Below are 22,610 nucleotides of genomic sequence, written 5' to 3' on the forward strand. Positions count from 1 at the left end.
TTAGATATCATGCCTTGAGATGTTTGAGACCAGACCGTTGGGTTTAGGGCAAGACCTAGGTTTACTTTCGGTTAAGGTTTGTGCGGTGACTAGCCGGCTATCGTTTTTCCTGTTGCGATTTCTTCCTGACTCGTACCAATTTAAAGTCCGCGATAGGTTCTCGGCTTATATGACTTGTATGGTACGAATCGAGCATCTTCTCAGAGTCAACTGGAAGTGCTAGACCAAAATTTCGGATTTTTGTTGTAGCGCGCTTTTGTCTTTATGCTAGACGTTTTGAAGATCAAAAGAGTGATCGAATTGCTTTTGTTTAAGACGGCTAGCGTGTTCGCCGGGGCCAATTGACGAACGGGGTGTAAGGTTTTGATGGTCGCGTTCGGACAATTTTTTAGTATTATCCTCGAATTTTAACTTTTGCGACGTCTCGCAATTGTTTCGGGGATTATACGTGTATCCTTGCGTGTTTGAAAGATGATAATTTTTGCGATTTTTGGGCCGGATGAGGCCGCAGACAAGAGTCTTAATGTTTCCAGGCGTGTCCTGAAAGTTTCTTTTGTGTTTTACTGAAGCGTAAACATTTTCGATATAAAAGGACAACGTATATTGTAGTAAAAGTTTTTGAAGTTTCTAAAAACTCGATTACAATAATGGCGATTTTTCTAAGTGGGAGTATACGAGTATACGCACCCACACCCCCCCCCCCCCCCTGTTTAGAGAGGGATAGCTGAACTCGTCTTTTGACGAGCTGCCTACGTACCCCTTTCGAGGATCAAGCCATCTCGTAGTTCTGTTTCATGCCGCGAGTGTTCTTACTCGGCGGTAGACGTCGCGATGTCCGCCTTGACCATGTCGATCGTGGCTGGGTCGACGCTATTTTCCGGGTGTTCCGGTTGAGTTGTAGCGTGAGCTGGTCGAGCTACTTCACCATCTCGTCCAGCTACCGTCTCACTCGTCTTAGCTGTCTCTTTGCTCTTATAAGGTTAAGTCTAAGTTTCCTTACGTCCTCAACCTTCTTTCTTGGCCATGGAACACTTGCCTTTTTGTCCTAATGTTGTAGGCACGGGACGGATGGTTGGATTGGATGGACGGACGGACGGTCGGATGGCCATTCCGCGGTTCAGCCTTGGCTCGGATGGACGGTACCAGCCGGGTCGTCTCTTGTTTGGGATTGTACCTAAAACAGATATGAACTTTTATGAGTTTTCAATAGAAACAAGAAGAGAAACCGAGAGACTAATGGATGAATGATAAATAAGCAAGATATGATTCTTTTGGGTTTTATAGAATGGATGAATGAAATCTAGAACAAAAGATAGAGAAAAGAGAAGTTTGGCGGATGGAATATGTTGCTGGACGTCTGTCTCTCTCAATAAGATGCCAAGGACGGATGGAAGGATAGATATGGATCCGGCTCTTGCTGGATGTATGTCTCTCTCAAGATTCGGAGAAGGAATGGAATGGATCGAAGGACTCCACAAAGAACAATGGATCGGTTCTTTGTTATGTCAGACGGCTGCTCTCAATGGTTTCAAACAACTGAAAGACTTAGGGTTTATTTGCTAAAGCAAAAACGATTTCATAAAAAGACTTAGCCTAAAATTGGCAACTACAAGGGTTTAAATAGGTGTTCCTCAATGGACTTTAAAAGATAGAAAGGCCTAGAAAAATGGCCAAAGTCTTAACCGAAATAAATTAAAGAAAAACAATAGACCGGTCGCGGTTTGAGATGTCCGGATCAGAACTCATAGTATGCTTGCATGTTGCCTCATTAAAACCTTTCGGGAAAACCCAGTTGGACAAAACCCGATAAGGAAAAGGAGTACAACACATACTACTCCTTCTGATGGTCGGCTATATCTCTGAACCAGAAGCAAGTTGGTTGGATGGATTGAGTATGAAGGTGGAAATGATCAGGCCGGCTTCATTCTGGCCGATGGAGGAGAACTGGATTGAATGGAAGGGGTCTGGAACCTCTAATGGTTAGCCGGTGTCTTCCAGCTTTAAGTCAGACAACTCCTGGATCAATAGTTGCTTGAATCCGGTTTGGTCCTGTGCAAGCAACTCCTGGACAGCTTTGGCAAATCCAGCTCTTATAACCCTTAAGCCGGTTTTGTCTTGCTGCTGCGCTCCTCGAATACGTTGTATCAAACTGGCTTGGTTCACGGCTTGCATTCCCAATGGTTCACTAGATTCTCCTTCCAGTGCAGCTAAAGTTACCTTTTTGAATTCGTCTGATAACTTCTCCAAATCTCGCTCTGAGTCTACTACAGCTCTTCGTCGACTCAATGCATCAGCAACCACGTTTGCTTTTCCTGGGTGATACTGAATCTGAACGTCGTAGTCCGCAATGAATTCCATCCACCGTCTTTGTCGCAAATTCAGATCCGCCTGAGTGAACAAGTATTTAAGGCTTTTGTGATCCGTAAATACCTGAACGCTTTCTCCATAAAGATACGAGCGCCATATCTTTGATGCAAAAACAACGGCCGCCATCTCCAGATCGTGTGTGGGGTAGTTCTCCTCGTGCTTCTTCAACTGTCTTGAGGCGTATGCAATGACTCTGTTTTCTTGCATTAACACACACCCTAATCCTACCCGCGATGCGTCAGTATACACAACATATGCCTTACCCGGCTGAGGTAAGGCAAGAACTGGTGCCGTAGTCAATGCCTCCTTGAGTTTGTTGAAAGCTCTCTCCGTATGCTCATCCCAAAGAAATGGGACTTTCTTTCCCGTCAATCATGTCAAAGGTTTTGCGATTGATGAGAAAGCTTGCAGGAACTTTTGGTAATAGCCTGCCAATCCGGGGAATCTTCTGATCTCCGTTACTAAGGTTGGACAAGGCCACTTCTGAATGACTTCAATCTTCTCTGGATCCACCGAAACTCCTTCCTTGGAAACTCTATGACCTAAGAAACCAATCTCGCTCTTCCAGAATCGACACTTGCTGAGCTTAGCAAACAACTTCCGGTCTCTTAGTCTCTCAAGTACCATCCTCAGATGCTCCTTGTGCTCCTCCTCGCTCCGTGAGTAGATGAGTATGTCGTCGATGAACAAAACCGGAGCTCCCCAAGGTGAAGAACTCGGTCTGATGAAACCTTTGTCTAGTAAATCCTCCAACTGCTTCTTGAGCTCTGCTAACTCTGCTGGTGCCATGCGGTAAGGTGCCTTGGCGATAGGTGCAGCGCTCAGTTCTAAGTTGATGGTGAACGGGTTACTCCGAGGTGGTGGTAACTCCGTTAACGCCCGAAACACGTCTTTAAACTCTTGGACCACTGGAATGTCTTCCATTCTCAATTCCTTTCCTGTCTCCTCTCCGATGTACGTAAGCGATACCAAGTAGACCTCGCCGTCCACTAAGGCTCTCTCTGCTCTCATTGCTGTGACGAACGTTGCTGAGACGCTAGGCTTGATCCCATAATACGCCAATACTCCTTGATGGTCGTCTTCAAAGAAAACTCTTCCTCTTGCACAGTCCAGCCACGCCCGATGCCTTGACAGCCAATCCATTCCTAAAATAACCTCGAAATCTTCTAAGGGCATGACCACTAGGTTGGCTAAAAGGGTTGCGTGTAAAAGCACAATAGGCACATCCAACAACACCTTTTCAGCTTTCAAGGTTTGGCCTCCAGGGGTTAACACCGAGATATCAATATCACGGGTCACAAGGGTTCCTACAAATCTAGAGGCTACTACTGGGTTCAGAAAATTATGGGTGGCTCCCGAATCAAACAAAACAACAGCAGGGGTTCCACCAACCAACAATGATCCTAACAAAGATCAACACACTAGCATTCATCCAGAATGCTAACACAACAAACTACTAACTACTCTACACAGAAATAAACACGCAAAAGAGAGTTAGCACCCAAACAAACCTGTCACAGGACCTCTCGACGGTCCCGGAGCACTAGATGGAGTTTCCTCCATCTCCAAGGCATAGACTCTCCCTTCGGATGCAGGACGCCCGGCTGGGTGTTCTCTGGTCGGTCGGTTTGGTTGGGTACGCGCAGACGATCCTCTTCCCTGTCCTGGACGGTTCACAGTACACTCGTTGGCAAAATGACCTTTCTCTCCACAGCTGTAGCAAGTAACCGATGCCTTCCAATCCGTCTTCTCAGCCGTTGAGTTGGTGCATTCACGAGAGTAATGTCCCAACTGACCACAATTGTAGCATGTCACCTGTGCCTTCGGCTTCTTTCCATGTCGTTTGAACTGACCCTTTCTTCCTTTCTTCTGGTTGGTTCGCAACTTATCATCCTTGGACTGACTGCTCTGAGGTTTGGGGTTTGATCCAATGGTTGGTTCACATTCAGCTGCTACCATCTCCTCCACGTTGACTGCTTTCTCTATTAACTCGAACAAACTCACAAAGTTGACGGCTTGTAGACAACTCCCGATCTCTGGCTTAAGACCTCGTAAGAACTTACGAACTAACACCGCTTGATCTCCGTCCTCGTAGTAGATGTATCGACTGAGCTTGAGAAATTCTGATTCGTACTCCCTAACACTCCTTTCACCTTGCTCCAATCGAAGAAATGCTTGCTCCATTCTGTCTCTTGCTTCTGGAGGAAAATACTTCCTCTAAAATTCCTGCTTGAATGCATCCCAATCCATGTCTTCTACTCCTTGTCTTCGTGTGATACTCTCCCACCAAGACAATGCGTCTTTCTCCAAGTAATGCACAGCTACGTCTTTCTTGTACTCGTATGGACACCTGGTGGTTGAGAAGTTCTTCTCTACACGCCGTAGCCATGTATCTGCTTTGAAGGTGTCGGCTTCTCCTTCGAACTTATAGGTACCCATGTTCTTCATCGTAAGAACATACTTCAGGAAGTCTGGTTGTCGAGTTTCAGGTTGATTTGCTTCTGGACTTGGGGTAACTTTGTTGGTTAAGACTTTAGACAAAAGGTTATGTACCATAGATAAGGTTGGATCTGCTGGTCTACTTCCTTCTGCTGGAGCTGGTGCAGGTGCTTGCGTAGGTGTAGCCGGCTCTGCTGGTCTTGAGTTGATTCTAATTGATGTAGATCCTTCCGAGTTTGCATGAGATGAATGGGGTCTCTGTGGTCCAACGAATGGTTCTGATTCCACATGCTGAGAATTGGGTGGTGATACTGATAATCGCCACACTACAGGAGATACGTTCTCCTCACTGTGAGCACGTTCAACGCCTTCCATAGGCCTTGGTCCACTGTCGCCAGTTTGGTTTGCTGAATTCGGAGCATCCCAGAAGTTGTGGTAGTTTGCGTACCTCGACCCATCCTGACCCGACGTTCCGAACGACCAGCCAGCTCCTGATCCTTGATTAGACATCTGTACGGTTTCAAGAGTTAATCCTAAAGAAAGAAAAATTCCCAAGGAACTAATCCTAAAACTACTCCCTAACAACCCTAAGCGGAACGGACTGGTTTCCTAATGTGGCATAAGCGACTCATTTTGAAAAATGTTGCGGTTTATGAGCATGATCGGAAACATGCTCTGATACCACCATTTGTAACACCCCCGGACCGTACCAGGCCGGACTAACCCGGTACGTCCCGGGAGCGCCACAAGTATAGCTCACCGTACCGGTTCGACCAAGAATCAAGAACAAGTCAAGACTCTCGACCAATCCGTTCCAGTTTGCTATGACCTCGATGTCATGGCCTAAGTCTTCACAACCCGTACCACAATCATCGAGTTGTATCGACCCGGACAAGGTCTAATATCATTTAACACACAACTACGAATATAAACATACATTTTATTAATAATAGGTAGAAAGCGTTTTACAAAACATTACAATACAAAATACCAGAGTTTGAGCTCACGGCCTAGTGCCAAAATGAAAAGAAAGTAATTATACATTCCAAAAGATAGTCCGCTTATGCTTATGCCACTTCCAATCTACACCGGCCGCTTCCCGTTCTGCTGCGCCCTAAGCTTCCTACCTACGGGTTACCTGTATAGTAGAAGAGGCGATGAGTAATCGGAAATACTCAGTGAGTTCCAAAAATAAACAACAACGACCCCCTTCAGCCCATGCCTCAAACACAATCAACAATTGGTTAGTAAACAACACAGCAGAAGCAACAAACAAACAAGCAAGCAAGCAAGCAAACAAGCAATTACTAAACAAACAAATGGTCTCACCACTGAGGCCTAACTACACAAAAAGAAAGCTAGACTCGATCCTAGACTCGATCTACACAAACAAAAATTCGGATGATACACATCCTGGGATCCCAACACCTCGGAGCCCTAACACATCTCCATACTGAACACTCCCGATCACAAACACAACAGTCACATGGTCGGAAAACATCATCTCCGGGAATTAGGCTTCTCCCAATCTAACCCGGGCCGCATCGTCATGCAGCGCTTGTCCATGGGCGCGACCCACTTCATCTGACAAGCCATGGAGAGTAGATCACTCCACCACTAGAGAATTGGGTATCGCCCAATCTAACTCCATGGTCTCGAACACCTTCGGAGAATTAGGCTTTCCCTAATCTAACCCCGAGATGGCCCATGCTTTAGTCTAGATGCCACACAAACAAGCAACAAGCGTGAGGGAGCTCCACCTCTAACCTCCACGCACATCTAGACTCAAAGCATAACAATCACTCGCCCTAGTCTAGACAAACACACAAACAATACTTAGCATGAGGGAGCTTAACCTCAAACCTCGATGCACCTAAGTCTAGACTAAAAATAAATAACTAAGCGAGTGACAACTAAACAAACAACCAATCAATCACACAACATGTATGCATGAAGCACACACTTTCCCCGGGGCCCTGCAGAAAATCGATTAACTATGCCCCGAGTCTCCGTTTAAGACCCGTTGGTCAAGCTCGAACCTGAAAACAAAACACACACACAAGAAACACACAGGAAACCCACCTTGGCTACTGGCTACAAAGACTATCCAGCACCCCTAGCTATCTCCCCAAAAACGCTAACTAAAAACTACCCGAAAACACTCTTTTTTCTCGGTTTCTCTCTCTAACTCACCACTCTCTCTCTCTAAGGTCAGCTCTCACGGTTTTGAATGAGAAAAATGAAAGGGAGGGGTCTGGTATTTATAGAAATGAAGGACTGAGGCTGGGCTTGACAAATGGCACACATGCATGAGGAAAAATGGACACATGTCCCACTACAAAACTTCCGTGGCAAGTAACCTTGCTTCCCGAAGGTTTTTTCCTTTCTCCCCAAGTTTTCCCGTTGCTTGGTCACCAAGTCTCATCTTCTAAAAGCTTCGTAACTTGGTCGCCAAGTCTTCTTCCAGCCAATGAGAGTTTGCCACGCGTATCGCTCCGTCATCCTTGCCACGCATATCGCTCCGTCACTCCTCTGAATCCAATCGGTGGTCGCCATGTCATCGCGTCTTCACTTTCTTTGCCATGTCAACAACTTCTAAACCTCTTCTTCAAATGAGAAAAATCATTCCTTGATCTACTTAGACAATGCTTCTCCTTCTTCGGTTTCAAACCGTCGATCTCCTCTTGCTCGGTTTTTATCGATTTTCTCGTAACGGCAGGTTCCAGACCAAGCATTCTATTGAATGCAACAGATAAATTCAGAAATTACCAGAGATCGAATCAAACGATCCAGAAGCACCGTCGTCTCGGGACAGCTCATACACCCTTGGTGTTGTGGTCGGCCTGCTCTGGGTCGACTTTCCCGTGTCTCCACGACCCTTCCCTTGTCCTCCTTGCCGCTTAGGGCATTCACTTTGGAAGTGTCCGCTTTGGCCGCAATGGAAACAAGTCCGAGAGCCGCTGCCACTGGATTGGCCCTGAGTCCGGCTTGGTCGAGTGCAATCTCGGATGGAATGATCCAAGCTGCCACATCTCACACAAGCTCCCATGGCTTTCCAGCATTCACCTGGATGGTTCTTACCACACTTGGGACATTCAGGTCGTCCACTAGAGGCCTTGCCTCCGTCAACATGGTCCCACTTCCTCTTTCGGTCGTTAGTCTTACCCGTCGGGACAGACTGCGACTTCGTCTTAAGCTTGGCTTCTTCGGCCAAGTTAGACTCCAAAAGAGCTACACGTTCAACCAGCTCTCCGACGGTGCTGAAGGTGCGGATCGAACAGTGGGTTCTCAGCTCCGGCCTTAAGCCTCGAATGAACCGACGAACCTGGACTGTCTCGTCCTCAAGTTCCCTTCCAACAAACCGTCGGAGCTGGTTGAACTCCTCTTCGTACTCACGTACGGCCCTGCGGCCTTGGGTAAGGTCTAGGAATCTACGTTCCAGACGGTCCCAAGCCTCTGCAGGAAAGTATTTCTGGTTGAATTCATCTTCAAAATCCGCAAAACTCTGGAGACTTCCATTGGTGTGCTTGTTCACAGCCAGCCACCAATTATGTGCGTCCCCTTCCAGGAAGTGAACCGCAATGTCTCTCTTGTAATCCTCGGGACAACGAGTTGAGCTGAAGTTTCAGACTAGCCTACTCCTCCACTCGTCTGCCTCTATAGGATCGGTGCTTCCTGATAAATGCTTCGTCCCTAGACGGGAAATGTGCTGAAGCAAACTCAGATAGTCCACCTTTTACCCAGTCCTTTCTGGCGGATCAATCTCGATCACCTCGACCATTTCCACAACTGGACCATTGGTGTTGGGGGCGGTCGTAGCCACAGGCATAGCTTGGCCAACCGAGGAGTTCACTAATGGCGTGAACAGTTGGGCCATAGCCACCACCTGAGTCCCCATTACCTTCATGGCCTCTAACAAGTCCTCTTTGGACAGTGTTGCGGTTACATTGGCCGTACCATTGGCCAATTTCTCACGCTGGCCACCATCACGGTTAGCGTTCAAGGATTCCACTTCCTCATCACTTTCCTGATGTTCCTGACCATCCCGTTGCGTCCCCGTAAGGTTAGCCTGATCAGTTGGCAACACATCTTCAGCGTTAGCCGCGGCCGGATCGGTTTGCAAACTGGACAGATTAGTTCCGTCCATGGCCACTTCGCTAGACTGACCGGCCATTCTCTTACTTCTTCGGGACTTTCCCGATTTGCTTTTTCCAGCCTAAGGATTCAGACAATGTTAGTACAAAACATACTAACCATAAACAGAACAAAACAATCCCTAGACTAAGCAATCAAACCTCACCATGAGACATAATCAGCTGGCTGCGTGTGTGTGTGTGTGGACTACATAACCCAACTATCCTAGAATCAAGCATGCTCTGATACCAACTTGTAAGACCCGTTCCTGGTCTCTCGACCCAACTGGATACGAATGCTTACTTATTAATTTCTTTGCTTGTCTGATTAATTCTAAGTCTTTTCTTTACTAAGTCATATTCGAATATGAGGTTCATAAGCAAAGGGATAGATTGCACAGCGGAATAATAATGTATAAACTTTGTATTACTTAGAAACATGAGATTCAATACACAACTTCTTAACAGTCTCATAGACAATCACTAGTTCATCCCTAGCATCATCTAACCACACGTTACACAGCCTCTCACTGACCGAGCCTTCACGGCTCCTTGGCTTGACCAGAACAATCCTTAGTTCCTGAAACCACAACCAGATAAGCATTAATCATAACCAAGAATAGAACAGATTGATTCTACAATGCTTGGCTTGGTTCCTAGAACTTAGAGAAACCTCAGTCAACATAATCATAAAACGTATGAACCTACCTACCGTATCCTAAGTCATTCAACCAACCACCCCTTGACTTAGAATCAGATAGATCATCCAGAATCGATAAACAGAACACACGAACAGATCCGAATTGTCCCCAAAGACCAATCCGTCTAACCGGATAGAATCTAGGTGCGACCGGCCAATGGAGTCCGGCTCAATGGCCCAACGGACTCGCTTACCTGATCCGGCCTTAGGCATGGATCCAATCGGCCGAGTAAGCCTCAAGCTTAATCCGGAAGGCTTAGCAACCGGTCAGACCATGCGACTCTACCTTGGCTTAGACAAACCGTGACCTTGTCTTAACTAGACAAGCCATAGGCTGATCCATAAGGATCGGTCCTAACCTGTCCCGAAAGACACCGTTTGGAACATGTACCCTTTGGCCATTCGTGCCTCTTGGACACTCATGAATCTTGACAACTCGTGCCCTTTGGGTCATTCCCAACCGTTCGTCCTAACCGCCCAGTCTTGGTGCGATCGGATCATCCCACTAACCGACCCGTGTCTAGGCTAGCGGTTTGATTATGTCCGGCCAAAGTCTAGGGATGTGTCCCTTGGACTCAACCAACACAACCTTTCGTGTTTAACCAGAGAGAAGAGAAGAGAAACGAATTGAAACAGATAAGGAGAGCCGGATGGGACTTGGGAACCAAGCAGAGCCGCGGTGCGGTCGCATGGACCGTCCGTTCGGTCTGATGGAGCCACGGCCCATCACATACCTTGTGAACCACGTCTGGGTTCTCCATGCTCTTCTCCTTGTCTTGATCTCCCATTCTTGACCGGAGTTAGTTCTCAAACGATCAGAGTCGCCGGAACACAACACCACCACAATCGGCCTTTCTCTTGGCCGGAACTCTCTCTTTCTCTCTTTCTTTCTCTCTACGTTTTTCTCTGAGTATTTTACTCTGGAATTGGATAATGAAATCGACCAGAGAGCCCCCATATTTATAGAAAACGAGGGGGTAAGTCTTGCCCCACGAACAGGCACGACTTGCTAGCGAGTGGGCACCATCATCCAAGTGGTGTCCCCTTTCGGCCACTTGCATCCCTTCGCCCTTTTTGATTGGGTTTGGGGTCGGTCACAAGCCCAACCCACGCCCCAGACCTCCTGGACATATCCCACGGCCTTGTCCAAAGACCCAACAGCCCATGGCCTCATGGCCGGACCTCACAGCCCGCCACTGACCCGGACCCGGACCATCGGCCCGGACAGTCCGTCTAGCTGAGATGAGCTGACTCTCAGCTGTCTCAGCTGAGTGAGCTAGTAGTACAGCTAGTGGAGCTGACTTAGTAGGGACTGAGCTGGAGTGAACTGAACCTAGCTTCATTGAGCTGGCCGAGCTACTCGTCCACTTTGTCCAGTTACCGTCTTACTCGTCCTAGCTGTCTCTTAGCTTGTATAAGGTTAAGTCTAAGTTTTCTTATGTCCTTAACCTTCTTTCTCGACCATGCAACGCTTGCCTTGATGTCCTAAGACTGGCTTGCACGTTTCCTCAAACCATGGCCGTCCCAACAATCCTATTCAGGATTGGGGGCGTGACACGTCCTGTGTGTACTGAACAGACAGCCCACATGGGCCAAAATCACCCAAACAGTCCACAGGAAGGGCCAGCGTGCTGAGTCCAAGGACCAACGTGCTGATATGTATACTGATGGACAGCCACGGACGTCCTGTGTGTCCTGACGGACACACACGGACCGCCAAGGACGTCCTGTGTGTGCTGGCGGACACCCACGGACGTCCTGTGTGTACTGAACAGATAGCCCACGTGGGCCAAAATCACCCAAACAGTCCACGGGAAGGGCCAGCGTGCAGAGTCCAAGGACCAACGTGCTGATATGTGTACTGATGGACAGCCACAGACGTCATGTGTGTGCTGACAGACACACACGGACAGCCACGGAAGTCCTGTGTATGCTTACGGACACACACGGACGTCCTGTGTGTGCCGACCGACACCCACGAACGTCCTGTGTGTGCTGACAGACACACACGGACACACACGGATGTCCTGTGTGTGCTGAAAAACAGCCACAAACAGCCCCGGATGTCCTGTGTGTGCTGGCGGACACCCATGGACGTCCTGTGTGTACTGAACAGACAGCTCACTTGGGACAAAATCACCCAAACAGTCCACGGGAAGGGCCAGCATGCTGAGTCCAAGGACCAACGTGCTGATATGTTTACTGAGGGACAGCCACGGACGTCCTGTGTGTGTTGACGGACACAGATGGACACACACGGACAGCCACAGACGTCCTGTGTGTGCTGGCGGACACCCACGGACGTCCTGTGTGTACTGAACAGACAGCCCACGAGGGCCAAATTCACCCGAACAGTCAACAAGAAGGGCCAGCGTGCGGAGTCCAAGGACCAACGTGCTTATATGTGTACTGATGGACAGCCACGGACGTCATGTGTGTGCTGACGGACACACACGTCCATACACGTACAGCCACGAATGTCCTGTGTGTGCTGACAGACACACACGGACAGACACGGATGTCTTGTGTGTGCTGACGAACACCCACTGACGTCCTGTGTGTGCTGACGGACACCCACGGACGTTCTGTGTGTGCTGACAGACACACACGGACGTCCTGTGTGTGCTGACGGACAGCCACAAACAGCCACGGACGTCCTGTGTGTGCTGGCGAACACCCATGGTCGTCCTGTGTGTACTGAACAGACAGCCCACGAGGGCCAAAATTACCCGAACAGTCCACAGGAAGGGTCAGCGTGCGGAGTCAAAGGACCAACGTGCTGATATGTGTACTGATGGACAGCCACAGACGTCATGTGTGTGCTGAAAGACACACACGGACACACACGCGCAGCCACGAACGTCCTGTGTGTGCTGACGGACACACACGGACGTCCTGTGTGTGCTGACGGACACCCACAGACGTCCTGTGTGTACTGAACAGACAGCCCACGTGGGTCAAAATCACCCAATCAGTCCACGGGAAGGGCCAGCGTACTGAGCCCAAGGACCAGCGTGCTGATATGTATACTGATGGACAGCCATGGACGTCCTGTGTGTGCTGACGGACACACACGGACCGCCACGGACGTCCTGTGTGTGCTGGCGGACACCCACGGACATCCTGTGTGTACTGAACAGATAGCCCACGTGGGCCAAAATCACCCAAACAGTCCACGGGAAGGGCCAGCGTGCAGAGTCAAGGACCAACGTGCTGATATGTGAACTGATGGACAGCCACATACGTCCTGTGTGTGCTGACGGATACACACGTACAGCCACGGACGTCCTGTGTATGCTTACCGACATCCACAAACATCCTGTGTGTGCTGACAGACACACACGGATGTCCTGTGTGTGCTGACAGACAGCCACAAACAGCCCCGGATGTCCTGTGTGTGCTGGCGTGTCATGCCCCCAATCCTGGAAAGGATTGTCGGGACGGCCATGGTTCGAGGAAACGTACAAGCCAGTCTTAGGACATCAAGGCAAGCGTTCCATGGTTGAGAAAGAAGGTTAAGGACTACTAACTCACCCAGCTGAGGCAGCTGAGAGTCAGCTCACCTCAGCTAGACGGACTGTTCGGGATTTAGGCCGATGGTCCGGGTCCGGGTCAGTGACAGGCTGTGAGGTCCGGCCATGAGGCCATGGCTGTTGGGTCTTTGGGCAAGGCCGTGGGCTAAGTCCAGGAGGCTTGGGGCGTGGGTTGGGCTTATGACCGACCCCAAACCCAATCAGAAAGGGCGAAGGGATGCAAGTGGCCGAAAGGGGACAACCCTTGGCCGATGGTGCCCATTCGCTAGCAAGTCGTGCCTGTTCGTGGGGCAAGACTTACCCCCTCGTTTTCTATAAATATGGGGGCTCTCTGGTCGATTTCATTATCCAATTCCAGAGTAAAATACTCATGGAAAAACGTAGAGAGAGAGAGAGAGAGAGTTCTGGCCAAGAGATCGGCCGGAAAAGGGCCGGTCGTGGTGGTTTTGTATCTCCGGCAAGGAGAACGGTTTAGGAGAGAGGACGCCGTGTGTTATGAATACCCAAGGCGTAGAGAAGGGTCTGGAGAAGGACTCGAAAGCCGTGGTTCAGTCTGATAGGGTCAGTGGGGTAACCACCGACTCATCGGCTAAAACAATCGGACAGTCTGAACCGGTCTAGCCATGGGCGTTTGGATTGTGTCCTATTCTTCTTATTCTTTTCATCCAATTCGTCTTCTACTCCTTCTTTACATTGGCGTGGCCTTGTTGATGTGTTGGGATTGGTTATAACCGTGGTTCTGGTTGAGTAATGAAGTCGCGGTCCATAACCGTCGAGTTAGGCGCGCGCATGGCAAAACCGGCCTCAGGTGATCCGATTGGATAGGGGCGGTTCTGTTCTGTTCTGTTCTGAACGGTTGCAACCCTTCCCTGAACAGTCACAATGGTTCATGACTGTGTAGGTTAAGGCGTGGTCCTTTGGCCATAGGCCGGACACACGCACGGACCAGACAGTCCATACGGACGGTTAGGTCGAACGGTTGGAGCATCTGAATGGGTGCGAGATGCCAAGGGTCATGAGTTGCCAAGAGGCACGAGTGTCCAAAGGGTACTAGTTCCCAAGGGTGTGAGTTCCAAACGGTGCCATTGGTTCAAGGCTTAGGCCGAACCAAGTGGACAGTCCGCGGCTGCATAGTCGAACGGACGGACGGTTTGTTTAACCGGAGTGTTGTGTCGCAAGGTCTGATTGGTTGCAAGGCAATCCGGTTTGGTCTTGGGCCTTACTCTCTGGTATGGATCCAGGCTTTGGGTCGGATCAGGTAAGAAGGTCCGTGAGCCTTTGGTCCAGACTTATAACTGGTCGATCGCACCTAGATCTTAACCAGACGGTTAGACGGGACTATGGACGATCCGGCTATGGTTGGATGGCTTTAGCCGCAAAGGCTAAGTGGGATATCTTACAATAAACCTTGGGTTGGTGAGTAGGATAGGCGCCATATGCATTATGTAGGGCGTAGACCCACATGATGGCAATGGAAGGCCGGTTATATCAGTACTGCTAAGTAGACGATGGCTTATCAAGTCTGGTTGTCGGATCATGTTTCATGACGATGGTTCGATGGCCGAGCACTAGTATGGATAGTCAGGTTGCTGGAGTAAGAGTATTGATGTGATGCTTCTAGATATCAACCTTGGTGTTGATAGCTTCGAGATTGGCTAAGAGTCATGACGAAGTGTATGGCTAGTACTATGTGTCGTAGACCATAGATACTGAGCCTAAGTGTGATTGTTCAAGGAAGGCCGTGTAAGATCTGATCATGGTTGAGTATGGACGACCTGACCTCTGAATGATGGTTCAAGGTGTCGGAACTAATCTGATTAAGGAATGCATCGTTTGGTATGAACAAATCATATATGTTGTTTGGGTTAAGTCCCAAAGCCGGTCAGGCCAGATGATGACTCATCAGTTCCAAGTCATGTGAGGATGGTTTTTGATTGACTTAGGATCTAATGAGATTTGTCAGTCCAGAATATGGATTGGGTACTATTGCCTATATGGCAAGGGGATGTTTGAGTGTGCATGAGCCGAGAAAGGCCAGATGCAAACCCTTATCCTTTCAAAGACTTCTCAAAGATTACTTATGTCTGTGGGGATGGTTGGTTGAATGACTAAGTACCTAGGGGAGTTGTTTGATGCAGGAATCAAGATAAGGACCTTAAGTAAGATCATTGAGTGATCGTGGTCCAGCTGTCAAGCAAGAGCAATTCGAGTCAATGGAGGGCCAATGAGCTAATAAGCTCCGTAGATGTGGCAAAGGTATGATCTAGCATTTACTTATGTAGATCTAGATAGAATGGTTTAGGGGAATGGAACCTCAGAATTGTATGGCTTGGTTTGGGTTTAGGATTGACCTTTAAGCTAATTGGTAGTTGAGTAAACTGACCAAGGCTAAGGTGATTCGACCAGACAAGTGTTAGATTGGTTTTAGACCAATGGTTAACTACAGAATAATCCACTGCGTATCTGTTGAAAGGATCTAGGCTATTAATGACTAGGGAAGTCTTTAGCTAAGATCTAGTTAGCCCTCGCCTTTAGGCGATATTATAAATAAAGGGCGAAAATTAAGAGGTTCGGCCAGGAAGTGGACCGAGCGACGTGAGGCATCGACCGCGGCCTAGGCTGCCGGGATCGGGTCTTACAAGTTGGTATCAGAGCATGCTTGATCCTGTTTAGGACAACGCTCTAAGATGTTGTGTTCCATACCGAAGTTATTTCCAAAACTATGATGACTATGAAACCTTAGTTGGGGTGAGCCAAGAAAGAGTTGAGGTAAGCTAGGGTATCATGCTTGTAAATGTGGGAATTCTAAGATGAACCAGCTTAGCCAAGATACATTTTCCAAGGCCAAGAACCTAAAAACAGAAAGGTTGGTCGATCTAGTATTTATAAGTAATAGACGGGTTGGAAGGGATGGAAGCAATGCAAGACTTGTTTATGGATGACCTAAACAAGGGAAGTAACATGAACCAGAGAGTGGCTTAGGTTGAAATAAAGGTGCAGCATTCTACTGAAGTTAAGTGTTATCCCTTGATGGCCGTTCATAATAAATAAAGCATATGCAATGTTATATCTGACTCAAAGGAGACACTACATGACCAGTACACGAGTGGACTTGTGATCAGATGGATCAGCTAGGACTCGGTATAAGTCAAGGTAGGTTTCCTTAGATCTAGTAGGATGGAATGAATCAATTCCAATCTGAATCTGTCCAAGGAAAGAATGAGGAAACTCATGATGTTCGTTCCAATCAATGTAAGAACATGATCTTAACTACCGTAGTATAATGGGGATTGAGGTATATTAAAATTGCTCTTGTGAATGGTGTGAGCATTCGCAAAAGTAAGACGCCTTGGAGAATGGTATGGGACGTTTTCCAAGTGTGTGGTCAAACCGAGATCTTACTCATCTAGGTATCCACTGGAACTGGAAGTATTGAAGTTATTGGCAATGCCATGAGGGATGTTATGGGACGTTCTTTGTGGTGTGGTCATGCACTGAGATAGTTTCCACAAGTGGATTTGTGGTGTGGAAACACACGTACTTTTCGACACAGAGGCTACACATAGTTTTGTGAGTCCGGGACTGGTCGGAAAGAGTCTGTTCTGTCTGAGTTCTGGGGATTATTCGAGACTAGTGAGGGCAGCCGGTGGGCAAATTATGCATTCACTAGGGCTCATGAAAAATATCCCGGTGTGGATCCAGGAGAGAAATCTGCCTGTAGATCTGATCGAGAAAAATATCCACGCGCCTACAGAATCACGAGATGATCCTAGGCATGAATCTGGTTGGGAAAGTATCGGGCCACTCTCGATTGCCACAAAGTTCGTGTGCAATTGGAGACTGGAGCTCACCCGATCCAGTACCAAAGTCTGAGTCTGAGTCCGGCTCTAAGGAAAGTAGGGGTGTCAGTAGTCCAAGTGAATTGGATGCTTAGACAGGGTTGTGAAGTATTTTTGACCACAACTACCACTACGGAGCACGGCAATTCTGTTGATCTGTCTGGGATCTCGTTGGTATCGAGATCCATTGTCTGAGTCCGGCTTTAAGGAAAGTAGTGGTGTCAGCATTCCGTGTGGATCGGATGCTTAGACGGGATTGTGAAGTATTTTTTTGACCACAATTACCACTATGGAGCGCGGCAAATTCTGGTGATCTAAAAGATCTGTTTGAGGACCCATTGGTGTCTGAGTTCCCAGATGTGTTCCGTTCGCTACAGAGTCTCCCCTCTGGTAGGTCGTCGATCCATTTATGATTGAACTGGAACCAGGGACAGCACCACTGTCCTAGAGTCTGTTTCTGTCGGCTCCGACTGAGATGGCAGAGCCGAAGTTGACCACGTCCGAGAGAGGACCATGGTCGCAGTACAACCAAGTCGGAGTTTGACCTAAGGTTGAGAATGATCAAGTCCAAAAAAGGACGAGGATCAGCCCACGACCTATTCGGAGATGGACCTATGGTCGGGGTGAAACGGTCGAGTCCCTGAGTGGACCAGAACCAGAGTACGATCGAGTCCAAGGAAGGACCAGGATCGAATTATGACAAAGTCCAGTGAAGGATAGAAGTCAAGTCTGAGGCGTTTTTAGTCTGGAGGGACAAAGATCGCAATGTGGCCAAGCCTGAAAAGGTTGTGGCCGGTAAGGGGATGATCCAGTACGTTGTGGCTGAGGTCATGAGCCTTATTGTCCATGAAGGACAAAAGAACCATAATAATCTGTTAGGACTCGTTGTAGGACGAGCAGCCTAAAGATTAGAACAAGTTCGTGAGGACTTGACTGGTACATCGAGTGGTGTGGGGATTGGCCAAATCTACTAAGGCTCGAGTATGCAGCATGTTCCTAGGGACTGATTATGATCTAGTCTTGGACTATGATCAGAGAAAGAATAAAATCTGAAGAAGATGCTATTCAAAGGAAAGACATAGACTTGTTGGATACTAGGACCGCAACCTGGAGATTTCGGCCAGTGACACAAGGAATGTCTTTGGATGGATTTTCAAGTATCACTTGAATGGGTGCTTGATGGACCCTCGACTGTGGTCAAAGTAGACAAGTAAGGGTGCCATCAGCGAAACCAGAAAGGACCACTTGATAGGATTTTTGTGGTTAAATCCTTATCAAGTGGGGGAGACTTGTACAACGATGGTCAAAGGAAAATTGATCAACGAAGTGGTGATTCGGTGGTTTTAATCAAGCTTGTTCTATTCTCTGATCAAGACTAGAATAAGTTTGTTTGGAATATTTTGTCTTGGGACAAGGTATAATCATCACCGGATTCGAGGACGAATCCATTACAAGTGGGGGAGACTTGTCACGCCCCCAATCCTGGAAAGGATTGTCGGGACGGCCATGGTTCGAGGAAACGTACAAGCCAGTCTTAGGACATCAAGGCAAGCGTTCCATGGTCGAGAAAGATGGTTAAGGACATAAGGAAACTTAGACTTAACCTTATACAAGCTAAGAGACAGCTAGGACGAGTAAGACGGTAACTGGACGAAGTGGACGAGTAGCTCGGCCAGCTCAATGAAGCTAGGTTTGGTTCACTCCAGCTCAGTCCCTACTAAGTCAGCTCCACTAGCTGGACTACTAGCTCACCAGCTGAGGCAGCTGAGAGTCAGCTCACCTCAGCTAGACGGACTGTTCGGGCTTTAGGCCGATGGTCCGGGTCCGGGTCAGTGGCCGGAGGTCCATGAGGCCATGGGCTGTTGGGTCTTTGGGCAAGGCCGTGGGCTAAGTCCAGGAGGCTTGGGGCGTGGGTTGGGCCTATGACCGACCCCAAACCCAATCAGAAAGGGCGAAGGGATGCAAGTGGCCGAAAGGGGACAACCCTTGGCTGATGGTGCCCATTCGCTAGCAAGTCGTGCCTGTTCGTGGGGCAAGACTTACCCCCTCGTTTTCTATAAAAATGGGGGCTCTCTGGTCGATTTCATTATCCAATTCCAGAGTAATATACTCATGGAAAAACGTAGAGAGAGAGAGAGAGAGAGTTCTGGCCAAGAGATTGGCCGAAAAAGGGCCGGTCGTGGTGGTTTTGTATCTCCGGCAAGGAGAACAGTTTAGGAGAGAGGAGGCCGTGTGTTATGAATACCCAAGGCGTAGAGAAGGGTCTGGAGAAGGACTCGAAAGCCGTGGTTCAGTCTGATAGGGTCAGTGGGGTAACCACCGACTCATCGGCTAAGACAATCAGACAGTCTGAACCGGTCTAGCCATGGGCGTTTGGATTGTGTCCTATTCTTCTTATTCTTTTCATCCAATTCTTCTTCTACTCCTTCTGTACATTGGCTTGGCCTTGTTGATGTGTTTGGGATTGGTTATACCGTGGTTCTGGTTGAGTAATGAAGTCGCGGTCCATAACCGTCGAGTTAGGCGCGCGCATGGTCTAAACCGGCCTCAGGTGATCCGATTGGATAGGGGCGGTTCTGTTCTGTTCTGTTCTGAACGGTTTCAACCCTTCCCTGAACAGTCACAATGGTTCATGACTTGTGTAGGTTAAGGCGTGGTCCTTTGGCCATAGGCCGGACACACGCACGGACCAGACAGTCCATATGGACGGTTAGGTCGAACGGTTGGAGCATCTGAATGGGTGCGAGATGCCAAGGGTCATGAGTTGCCAAGAGGCACGAGTGTCCAAAGGGTACTAGTTCCCAAAGGGTGTGAGTTCCAAACGGTGCCATTGGTTCAAGGCTTAGGCCGAACCAAGTGGACAGTCCGCGGCTGCATAGTCGAACGGACGGACGGTTAGTTTAACCGGAGTGTTGTGTCGCAAGGTCTGATTGGTTGCAAGGCAATCCGGTTTGGTCTTGGGCCTTACTCTCTGGTATGGATCCAGGCTTTGGGTCGGATCAGGTAAGAAGGTCCGTGAGCCTTTGGGCCCGACTTATAACTGGTCGATCGCACCTAGATCTTAACCAGACGGTTAGACGGCACTATGGATGATCCGGCTATGGTTGGATGGCTTTAGCCGCAAAGGCTAAGTGGGATATCTTACAATAAACCTTGGGTTGGTGAGTAGGATAGGCGCCATATGCATTATGTAGGGCGTAGACCCACATGATGGCAATGGAAGGCCGGTTATATCAGTACCTGCTAAGTAGACGATGGCTTATCAAGTCTGGTGGTCGGATCATGTTTCATGACGATGGTTCGATGGCCGAGCACTAGTATGGATAGTCACGTTGCTGGAGTAAGAGTATTGATGTGATGCTTCTAGATATCAACCTTGGTGTTGATAGCTTCGAGATTGGCTAAGAGTCATGACGAAGTGTATGGCTAGTACTATGAGTCGTAGACCATAGATACTGAGCCTAAGTGTGATTGTTCAAGGAAGGCCGTGTAAGATCTGATCATGGTTGAGTATGGACGACCTGACCTCTGAATGATGGTTCAAGGTGTCGGAACTAATCTGATTAAGGAATGCATCGTTTGGTATGAACAAATCATATATGTTGTTTGGGTTAAGTCCCAAAGCCGGTCAGGCCAGATGATGACTCATCAGTTCCAAGTCATGTGAGGATGGTTGGTTGATTGACTTAGGATCTAATGAGATTTGTCAGTCCAGAATATGGATTGGGTACTATTGCCTATATGGCAAGGGGATGTTTGAGTGTGCATGAGCCGAGAAAGGCCAGATGCAAACCCTTATCCTTTCAAAGACTTCTCAAAGATTACTTATGTCTGTGGGGATGGTTGGTTGAATGACTAAGTACCTAGGGGAGTTGTTTGATGCAGGAATCAAGATAAGGACCTTAAGTAAGATCATTGAGTGATCGTGGTCCAGCTGTCAAGCAAGAGCAATTCGAGTCAATGGAGGACCAATGAGCTAATAAGCTCCGTAGATGTGGCAAAGGTATGATCTAGCATTTACTTATGTAGATCTAGATAGAATGGTTTAGGGGAATGGAACCTCAGAATTGTATGGCTTGGTTTGGGTTTAGGATTGACCTTTAAGCTAATTGGTAGTTGAGTAAACTGACCAAGGCTAAGGTGATTCGACCAGCCAAGTGTTAGATTGGTTTTAGACCAATGGTTAACTACAGAATAATCCGCTGCGTATCTGTTGAAAGGATCTAGGCTATTAATGACTAGGGATGTAGCATCGCCGATCCTAGGTAGGATCGTTGGGACGAGCCATGGTGCGAGGAGACGCACCAGACAGGTCATTTGGCCTAAGGACAAGCGTATCATGGCTCAAATAAGAAGGTTAAGGGTATCAGGAAGCTGAGCCTTAACCAGGATGGATGGAAGAAAGCTTAGGAGACTTGGCCGAGTAATCTAGCAGCTGGATAAGGTCGGGTACAAGCTCAACCAGCTGGGGACAGTGTGAAACCAGCTCATACGGTCCTTGGTAGCTCACTGGAGCTGATAGGTTAGCTCACTCAGCTGAGGCCAGCTAGTGGCCAGCTCAACTCAGCTCGGTGAAGTGTTATGGTCCGGGCCGGCTTGGCCGGGTCATGGGCGGTTATGGGCTGGAGGGGTCTTGGCCTGAACCACCCAGGGTCCGTGGGGTCTTGGCCTTGGGCAAGGGACTCTGGAAAAGATTATGGGCCTGATTTTCGAACAGCCCAAAGGAAAGGAAGAGCAGTTGGGCGGTTACTCCCGAAAAGGTGCAAAGGGGCAGTTTTGTGCCTTTCTCTTTAACTGCTTGGTCGATTTCTCCAGGGCAGTTGGGGCTGGCTTTCTCTATAAATAGAGAGTCCCTGGCACAGAAAATGGCACGAAATTCCTTAGGCAAAGCTCTGCCAAACTCATAACAGAAAGAAAGAAAGAGAGAGACCGGCGGTTAGAGAAGAGAACCGTGTGTGGTGGTGTTGGCTTGCCGGCGTGTTCTGAGCGTGGGAAGGCCAGGCCGTGAAGATGGATACCAGACAAAAAGACAAGGAGAAGGAGAAGGAGAAGGACTTGCCTCCAGGGAGAGAACGCCTAAGGTTAGTGGTGTAGACTGCAAGGAACGGCCCCGGGCCTGCGGATGATCCGTGCGGCCTGCGGCGGCCGTTCTCTTGGCAGATGCATCCATTCTCTTTACTTCTTCTGGATCGCCTGTTCTACAGTGTGTTGTGATGTTATTGGATTGATTCAGACAGGGAACACTGGACCAAGGCCATGGCCGGTCCAGGGATAAAGTCCTAGGCATTGGCCGGACTGATCTATGGTCGGATCTCACATTCCGGGTCGGTTCCGTTGAGATCTGACTATGGGAATCTCTTAGTTGGGAATTATCATGAATTGTCATGCATTTTATTTAGTTTTTGGGAATTTATCTGTGTATGTCCAATTGGACAGATCCTAGTTCTTAAGGGCCGAACCATGCCATTCTAGACTTGTGTGCTTAGGTTATCGGACCTATGTGGTTCATGATGTGATTTATGTGGTTTCAGGACCAGACTTGGACCGTGGTAAAGGAAAGGTACCGTGAAGTCTCAGGCCATGGGAGATGTGTGGTGAA

At 48.4% G+C, this 22,610-nt stretch overlaps 1 protein-coding gene across 1 annotated transcript; it reads right to left on the reverse strand.

The window, feature by feature from the left end:
* Nucleotides 1-2,739: 2,739 nt before the first annotated feature.
* On the reverse strand, nt 2,740-4,551 carry LOC117131303. The gene is made up of 2 exons (XM_033283554.1): nt 3,879-4,551; nt 2,740-3,770 (listed from the first exon to the last, which is right to left on the reverse strand). Exons 1-2 carry the CDS (start codon nt 4,549-4,551, stop codon nt 2,740-2,742), a joined length of 1,704 nt encoding a protein of 567 aa, XP_033139445.1.
* Between the last annotated feature and the right edge of the window lie 18,059 nt (nt 4,552-22,610).

The sequence above is a fragment of the Brassica rapa genome, unplaced genomic scaffold (genome assembly GCF_000309985.2).
Source record: "Brassica rapa cultivar Chiifu-401-42 unplaced genomic scaffold, CAAS_Brap_v3.01 Scaffold0894, whole genome shotgun sequence".
NCBI classification, from domain to species: Eukaryota; Viridiplantae; Streptophyta; class Magnoliopsida; order Brassicales; family Brassicaceae; genus Brassica; species Brassica rapa.

Bases quoted from the DNA above. Each gene is read 5' to 3' on its own strand.
- LOC117131303 (XM_033283554.1), bottom strand. From the start codon at position 4,551: ATGGAGCAAGCATTTCTTCGATTGGAGCAAGGTGAAAGGAGTGTTAGG. The intron at 3,771-3,878 runs GTTTGTTTGGGT...GATCTTTGTTAG, and splicing joins GTCGAGAGGTCCTGTGACAG to GATCATTGTTGGTTGGTGGA.